This window comes from Protopterus annectens, chromosome 9.part0 (assembly GCF_019279795.1).
Source record: "Protopterus annectens isolate FY-2018-M chromosome 9.part0, PAN1.0, whole genome shotgun sequence".
In the NCBI taxonomy this organism is placed as follows: Eukaryota; Metazoa; Chordata; order Ceratodontiformes; family Protopteridae; genus Protopterus; species Protopterus annectens.
In genome coordinates this window covers 681,458,726-681,467,432 of record NC_056743.1, presented here as the reverse complement: position 1 = coordinate 681,467,432, position 8,707 = coordinate 681,458,726, and the positions used below count along the sequence as shown (strand labels likewise).

General features: G+C 39.6%; 1 protein-coding gene across 1 annotated transcript in view; it reads right to left on the bottom strand.

The window, feature by feature from the left end:
* Nucleotides 1-6,364, bottom strand: part of LOC122811442 (nuclear factor 7, brain-like) — a 346,854-nt gene extending 340,490 nt beyond the window's left edge. Inside the window, exon 1 of the mRNA XM_044083288.1 lies at nucleotides 6,186-6,364. Coding sequence (XP_043939223.1) covers nucleotides 6,186-6,295 — 110 coding nt within the window. The 5' untranslated portion in view covers nucleotides 6,296-6,364. The remainder of the gene's footprint in view (nucleotides 1-6,185) is intronic.
* Nucleotides 6,365-8,707: the final 2,343 nt, after the last annotated feature.

Below are 8,707 nucleotides of genomic sequence, written 5' to 3'. Positions count from 1 at the left end.
TTCCGTTTTTTTTTTTTTTAAAGCTGTCTTGCTATGTTAAATGCGTTTAACATAGCGAGACACTTTTAAAATGCAACAGAGATCTTCCTTTCTCCGTTGCTTCCTCTTAGACACAGCTCTGATGTACTGCACAAGCATAAGCATGCACAGTACATCAGAACTGCTCCAGAATACCGGACAGTTGCGGAAGGGCAGCAAGGAGGCATTATACAAGGCCATTATTTAAGAAAAGCACGTTTGTTTATTCTTAAATAATATCATTGTATAATAGCAATAACCCACTTCTGGGTGTGGGTAATGCTGGATTTACCCATGGTTGTCTTTGTTTGACCACTCGGGTTTCGCCCTTGAGACCAAACCACGCCAACCGTGGGTAAATCCAGCATTACCTACACCCAGGCGTGGGTTATTGCTTAATTATTGCATATTCTTTCTTGTATTTGAAAACGTTCAATATTGCTATGTAATAAGCTAATGTTATATGCTAATTGTCTCTGGAGCTTTTCTCCTTGGGCCTCTAATGAGAATGGGCAGCTATCCAGTCCAACTTTCCCATTAAACAAATGTTAAATAAAGTGTATATCTAAACATCCACATTTAATACATATACACACATACATACTTTTTTTTTTTTCTTACATAAAATTATTTTAGCTCTCAAACTGTTATATCCAGAATCAGGTGCAAAGGTCCCACTTCCCAAATCAAGGACAGTCTTTAAATATTAGTTTTACTCATTTCAAAAAATGTTGACGAAATAAAGCACCTTAAATTAACATGCATTTTCTGAAAAAAGTTTGTGAATTTTTAACAACTGACATTAGTTGTTAGCTATATAGCAGATGATAAATTTTAGGAATGGCAGTTCAAAATTCTGAAAACGAACTAGGGAGGTGACAGTTAAACTATACTGTTAATATGCCCCTTGCAATCAGGGACAAAATTTGAAAAAGAATCAAGAGACTGGAAGATTTAAGTTTCCTGACAGTAATCAAAGTGACGGCTTGTGATACTGGCTGGTGGACTGCAGCCCTACCCAGTTAAAAATAAAAGAAGTGTGCTACATTTACAAAGCCAATATTACTTTAAATTAAAAATAATAAAATTGGCTTTCTGACTGTTTGTTTTGCTTTAGAGCTTCTTAGAATTCCATGGATGAACTCCCAAGCAAAACTAAACAAAAACTAAAAATCTTAATTTGTTATTTTCAAAACAGCCTAGCTTGAAGATTTACTCTGCAAAACAGCAGAGCTCTCATGTCTCTCGAGGCTGCAGCAAAGATGCTTTTTATTGGTTCAGGATGTCTTGGGTGAAAAGGAAAACGGGAAAACGAGGAAAATAAAGTGCAGAGGCACAAGTGCGGAAGCAAGTTGTTTTTTTTTTTTTTTTTTTTTTTTTTAAAGTATGTATACGCAATATTTTTTTTTTGTTTGTTTTTGTTTACAGACACTTTGCCTGCTACTGCCAGCACCACAAGGGAAGGAGGCAAGTACTTCATTTAAGTGTGTGTGTGTGTGTGTGGGGGGGGGGGGGCTAAGATTTGTTGCACACTATATTCTAACAGTGAACTGAAAATATAGATCCCTGTGTGGCAGATGCATTTATTCATTTATTTGATGGAAACAGATGAAGTACACAGTCACTGTCATACAAGCCGCTGTGACTGATGGTCACACACACTTGTCTGCACGTGTGTTGGAGGGGGGCACAGATGTTCCGAACTGATTTTTGAGAATGTCTCATTCTTTTCATCATATTTTGGTCTGTTCCTTGTAAAATTTGTGGTTTACTTGGCAAATCAATGAGGAGTGCATTCAATAAATAATGATGACAGAGATTTAAGCTTCAGAGTTAATAGCCTTCAAAAAAATGTGCACTACAGCAAAGCCTATTGTTTCAGTAAGTTTGTAGGTATATACCTATTATTCAAAGTAAGTTTGTAGGTATATAAAGGCAAACGTTGTCCCTATTTTGGTCATTTGTAAACCATTAATTTTCGCTTCCTCCTTAAAGCCTGAGATAAGAGGTTGAGACATATGGTGAGTGGGTTGCCCACTTATTTTGACATTTTGCTGAGAAAATAAATTCCTGTGTATCTAAAAGTAGCAAGTTGGACTTCATTTTTAAATTCACTTTTGATCACAGACAAACATCAGCATTATACTCAATAAATGGCTGCCTGTGGTGGCCTGACAGGGTGTGCACAACAAGCAGCAAGTAATCACAGGTCATATTGAGCAGTATTGCCATCTAACAGCACTTGGTTCTCCAGTCGAGTTTCTGGCTGCAATTCCTTGTCTGTAGACTCTACATGTTCTGCCTGGTTTTATTCACTTCTCCCAGAGCCTCAGCTTTGTAAATGTATACCTGTCATTTGTACTTTTACCTCATCCTAAACACCAGACGGGGTATACAGGGGGTTACCATTTCTCTTTGGAAGGCCAGGAAGGCAGGCAACATTCTACATAGTATTTGAATATCTCTGAATTTATCTTAGCAGTTTTGGTAGGAAATACTTTTGTTAGCTTTGAATATTAAGCTTTAGACAAAACTTGTCACTAAAATAAAAAATAAGACAGAGTTTCTTGTCTTACTCATGATTTTTTCTTCAAGCCATCATTAAACCAAAAAGTTGTAAAAAAGCACTAAGGTACACCTCAGAGCATTCAGAATCCTATGACTTCTATGTGTCTAGCAGTCCCCAGAGCCCTAGCTTAATTCACTTATGTCCTCCAGACCTATTACAGTAGAATTATTGTCAGTTAAGATGTGTTAAAAGTATGAAGGGGCGCTAAAAAGTAAGACAAAGGATGAAAAAGGAAGAACAAAATCTATACGGATGGTGTAGGGCCAGGATGAGAAGGGAGGGGCACTGGAGAAGAACAGGGGAGACTAGTGTGCAATGTGATCCCTTGGGAGTCCTCTGTCTAGGACTCCATTTCACTTGAGGCTAAACTGCAGACATGTGAAAAGTATATAGGATCACAGGAAGTTACCAGGCTAATGGCCCTAGGGCCCTTACAAGCCTAGCCGAGTTCTACCCTTATTTCACAATCAGCACTTATCGCCCCTGTCCAAGTGGGACACAGGTGGAACCCCAGGGGTGAATTTACAGTTACCCATCCAACTGTCCGGACTGTGTTTGAAGATGATCAATGACGTGCTCGATTTGTTGAAATGAAGTGGGAGTCTGTTCCAAAGGTGTAGTAACCTCTTGAAGACAAATCTGTCCCTTAAGCAGGTTCTACTAACATGATATACCTGTTTAAGGTCCTTAGAGTGAGTAAACCTTGTACTATTTGACTTGCAGATATGCAGCATTTCCAATGACGCAGGGTCAAACATTTGCTTATATGCAAGGCAGAGATCACCTCTGAGTGGTTTGTATGAACCAGAATAAAGTGGCCGTGATTTCAGATGATCCAAATAGGACATATGCTGAAGACCTTGAATTTTCTTTATGAGGAGCTTTTGTGGTCTCAAACTGCTGCAAGTGCTTGGCAAGGTACATACCAAAAGGGATATTGTACACAATTATTGGCTTGATAAGGGAAGAGTACAGGGATATTATAACTTCTTTTTTTCTGGAGGCAATGCTGTTATTTATGAGATTAGCAATATAGAATGCCATTCTTACCACTGTGGAGACATGGTGAGCAAACGTAAGGTTGCTGTCAACCTGTGAGCCATGGTCTCTCACCACTAACTGCATACTTAGGGTGTTGCTATTGATGTGGTAGTTAGCAGAACATCACTCTTACTGAAAGGAATGATAATACATTTTTTGCACCGAGTTTAAGGCCATGACTTTGGCACCAGTCATTTGTTTGTGTAAGACCCTCTTGCAGAATGCTGACATCATTTGGAGATTCTATGGTCACTCCCAATTTGCAGTCATCAGCAAACTTTCTCATCCACAGACCTTTAGTTTTTGCTTGTACTTCGGAGAAATTGATTCCAAACAGTAGAGGTCCCAGGACTGATCCCTGTGGAACACCACTGGTTACAGGTCTACTGTTGGAAGTGGATTCCCCTATTTTGACTATATGGGTCCCATCAGTGAGCCAGTTAGCTACCCATCTAACGATACAAGGGTTGATACCTAGCTGGGTGAGTTTGTCAATGATGTGTGAGTGGGGAATAGTGTCAAAAGCCTGGCGTGAGTGAGGAATTGTGTCAAAAGCCTTGGCTAAGTCTAGTTCGGCTGTATGCATAGATTTCCCCTCGTCCAGGGCCTTGGTGACTGTCTTCAAGAAGTTCACCAGGTTTAACAGACATGATTCTCCCTTTGACAAATCCAAACAGAGTAGGGTGAAGTGTTTGGAGCTTACCTATATTTTTTTTTGATAAGGTCTATGACGAGTCGCTCCACGGCCTTACAGATAAGGCTAGTCAGACTAATGAGTCTATAGCTCCTGGGGTTAGTGGAAGCACTACCTTTGTGCAAAGGAATAACAGTTGCCATTTTCCATTCAGCTGGGACGAAGCTGGAGCTTAGACTATGGCTGAAAACAGTACCCAATGGTGTTGCCAGTTCTTGTTGGAGCCCATGTAGGACGCAGCCTGGGATGTTATCAGGCCCCTTGGATGCTGTGTTTTTGCCAGATACAAGGTAGGTGACAGGTGGTAGGGATTTCATGAGGCACGTGTGACTGAGACAGGAAAGTGAAGTTTTCACAAAACCTGTCAGGCAACAGGTAAGCTATGTCCACAGGGTCAGTATAGGTGGTATTATTAACTACCAGTTTGGCACAAATCTGGGCCGTTCCTTTTAGGTTACGAATGTAACTAAAGAACACCTTATGGTTATCCTTCGTTGAGAAAGTTAATTTGGATTCATATGTTGCTTTGGAGTCAATAAAGTGACAGCCCTTGGATGAAAATGAACAACCTCATTGGTCTGATCGCTGGTAAATGTCACAGACCTGCTGCAAGAGCCCCACCCCTTTCTGATTAGCCCAACCCATTTAGTAGCTTCCTGCATAACATCCCTGCTTTTGTCATATATTTGTACCCTGTCCCTCATAAAATTTCTGATTTCCAGGTTAATTACAGAGGACTACAATCAAGTCAAAAATGAGATGTCACACTTTCATATTTCTTACTGTTCAGAAAATTCACATTTTAATGTAAAATCAGTTTAATTTTAAGTCTGTCCCTATGTCCAGAATTTTTGCAGAAGACGTTGAAAGATATGGTCAAAAATAAAGGGATCAAGGGAAGGTGCAACCAGAGAAACAAGTTCCTCTGGATACCAGTTCCTGGGAGTTACTAAATAATCAGAAAGGATAAAAAAATAGACTTGTGGTGCTACAAAATAGGAATAATAAAATGTGTAACTCACATTTAGAAATTGGTCTCACATGTAAGAAAACAGGAACAACCTGAAACTGCTGTACATCTGTATACACAGCACAAGGGGTAAGGCCTAGAATTCTACATTATAGCTCTCAGCAATCAGGGACACTCCGAATATAACAAGGGTCACTTTTAAAATATTAGTACTATTAACTTCAGACCCTGACAGAAGAAAATGCAAAATAATATACATTTCTGAAGTATAGAATTCTATTTTTTGTCATTATTTAAGTGCAATTGACCACCTTTTCTCCAAAACTCAGTTTTGGTAGGAATTAAGAGGGACAGAGCTAAAATAGGAGTAAAAATTCAGGAACAGTTGGCAGGTATGTTATACAAACTCACAGAGAAACTTTTGGGATACTAAGTGCTTTGAAGATCTGGTCCCACTCCCCACCTCAGTAAATAAATACTGAAAGTACTACTTACAATACCAAAGCATGTTTTTCTAACAACCTACAGTGTAAAAACAATACAGTGTAAAAACAATGTCAATCGAGTAATAAACATACAATAATGAAAAAACACTACAGTAATGGCTTCCACCACATAAAGTAATAGTTTCCACCATAATATACGGGTTCATACACTGCACTTTCGACGGCAATATACAGACTTGTGATTGTCAAGAAAGGAAAAAAAAACAGAAATGGCTAGAACCCAATTTCAATACCTTGCCTGGTTTACAGAAAAACAGGGACCAAAACTAGCACTTTCGTAAAAGGAGGGATCAGCATGTGCCAGTGCCACCCTACTAATCCTATTTATTCAGATTGCGTCACATACACACCCACCCTCCTTGCTTGCCCACGACCTCCGCCTCCTACCTGCAGAAAAAGTGTTGGCAAGGTAACTCTACTGGATCAGTATACAGCTGGGAGCACAAAGGGCATAAAAGCTGCTTGAACAGCGAATCCGACGAGGAAGAGACTTCCATTGCTCCAAGATTTACTTCAACGTGCTATTTACATTGGCGTTTGGCGAACAGATTCACAAATGGAGAGAACAACCGTTCTCGCGTGACACCTGCACTGCCAGGGCACCACCTTTTAAAGAGGCAGGTGTTTGATATTATGGCTTGGCGGACTGTGCACTGCAGCAGACTTAATTTCTCACATGCACAAAAAGTTTTATTACACTTTTAGAAAAAACTCAATTTTCATATTTTGAATAAGCATTATGTTATAAATCTATGGAAAGATTTCAATCTGCTGGCAAGACAGCTATGTGTAAGGCACAGGAAGTTTTAGTACCCCGAGTGCGGTACTGCAGAAGAATATTAACAGAAATAGAAACACTGTACAAACTTGCCAAATTAACAGTCACCCTATCTCCATAAGAAATGGTGCGTTTGAAATTATAGGTGGGATTCCTTCTTGGTACCACCGGGTTTGTTCTGATCATAGCTCTCAACCTTCCATCTCTAAAATGAGGAACACTAGCCCTCATAATGTGGAACAAATGGGCAAAATGTGGAACACATACTAATGGCTGACTAACAACTTCAACTAGGAAGGTCATAGGATAGCTAAAATACGCTGGTTTTACTTATAAAGAAGATCTTTTAATGAATTAATATGATTAATTTCTATTTACAACGGATTTCACTTTAAAAAATTCATAACACTGAATGTGTGACAGAGTCTTTCAATGTGGAACTTTGAGGAACTTCGAGGAACGTGAACTTTTTAAGATCCCAAATGAGGTACGTTCCTTGTAATGAGGTACACTTGAGAGGTATGGTTCCGATAGTGGTGCCTACAGTTCTTTTTTTTGTTCCCTGATTAACACACAGTAGTGGGTGTACTAGGCTAAGCAGCGGTGGTGCAGCGGTAGCGTTGTCAACTCACAGGAAGAGGTTCTCCCGTTCGATTCTCAGCTGGAGCTCCTTCTGTGTGGAGTCTGCATGTCCTCCCCGTGGTCGAGTGGCATTCGAAAGACATGTGTGAATGGGCATGCCTTTGTTGAAGGTTGGGAGTCGGGCTGGCACCTCAACACCGTAAAAATTTACTGCCAATCATTAGCAGACCAGAGTTCCGCTGTGGCCACCCCTTACCGGGAAAGGCCGAAAGAAGAGCAACAAGTGGGTGTACTAGGCTAAAAGACAGCTTAAGACTTTCTCCGGCTGCAATAGCATCACCGGTACAATTCAAACAATACAACAAATCTGTTTATTAATTGGTGTTACATTATACTTCTTTACATTGCAGTATCCATGCCGCTCAGCTTCAAAACCGGTCATTTCAGATGTAACTGGCTGAGCGCGTTTACTTCATAAACATGCTTATTTATTGTATGCGTGCATAGCTGTCAACCTTCCATCTCCAAAATGAGGAACACTAGCCTTCATAATGTGGAACGAATGGGCAAAATGTGGAGCACATACTAATGGAACAACTTCAACTAGGAAGGTCATAGGATGGTTAAAATATGCTGGTTTTACTTATAAAAAAGATCTTTTAATGAATTAATATGATTCATTTCTATTTACAATGGCTTTCACTTAAAAAATTCCTAACACTGAATGTGTGACAGAGTCTTTCAATGTGGAACTTTGAGGAACTTCGAGGAACGTGAACTTTTTAAGATCCCAAATGAGGTATGGTCCTCGTAATGAGGTACACTTGAGAAGTATGCATGCTTGTCTGTAATACGCAGAAGTCTGTAAGGTGCTACTTCATAACACTTCCATTATGTGTGTGTGTGTGTGTGGGGGGGGTCTCAGTGCTGCAGCTACGAATTCTGGTATCGGACACAAATATATCCAGTTTGCAGCCCACCCCCAACACACACTTTAACCCACAGTGCATGCACATGCCTATTTTTTTTAAAGCAGCATCATACCTCTCAACTGTCCAGATTTTTGCAGAATGTCCAGATTTTTGCCTCAAATATTTGGTCTGTTCCTCATAAAATCTGTGGTTTTCTGGCAAAAAATGGAGGATTGATGTCACTAAATAATGACCAAATAATGACAGATATTTGAGTTTCACACTTCATAGCCTTCAGAAAATGCATGCTAACACAAATCCTGTTATTTCTAGCAGCTTTCTAAGTTTATAAGGGCAGTATTCAAAATCTGTGCCTATTTGTGGGCCTTTGTCCCCCCATTATTTTAGGCTTTGTCCAGATTTCTTGTGTTAAGAGGTCAAGAGGTATGAGTACAATTGCCCGCTCTCATTATAGACTGGGATAAAAGAGAAAAAACAAATGATCACAGTAATATATTGCAACTTGCTGTTATTGGCTTAGTACCCCAGATAAGAATGATTATGAAATAAATAATGACTACTATAATGTATTATGACTTTTTGCACATAGACAGTACACTGCTCCAGAAAATTACTCA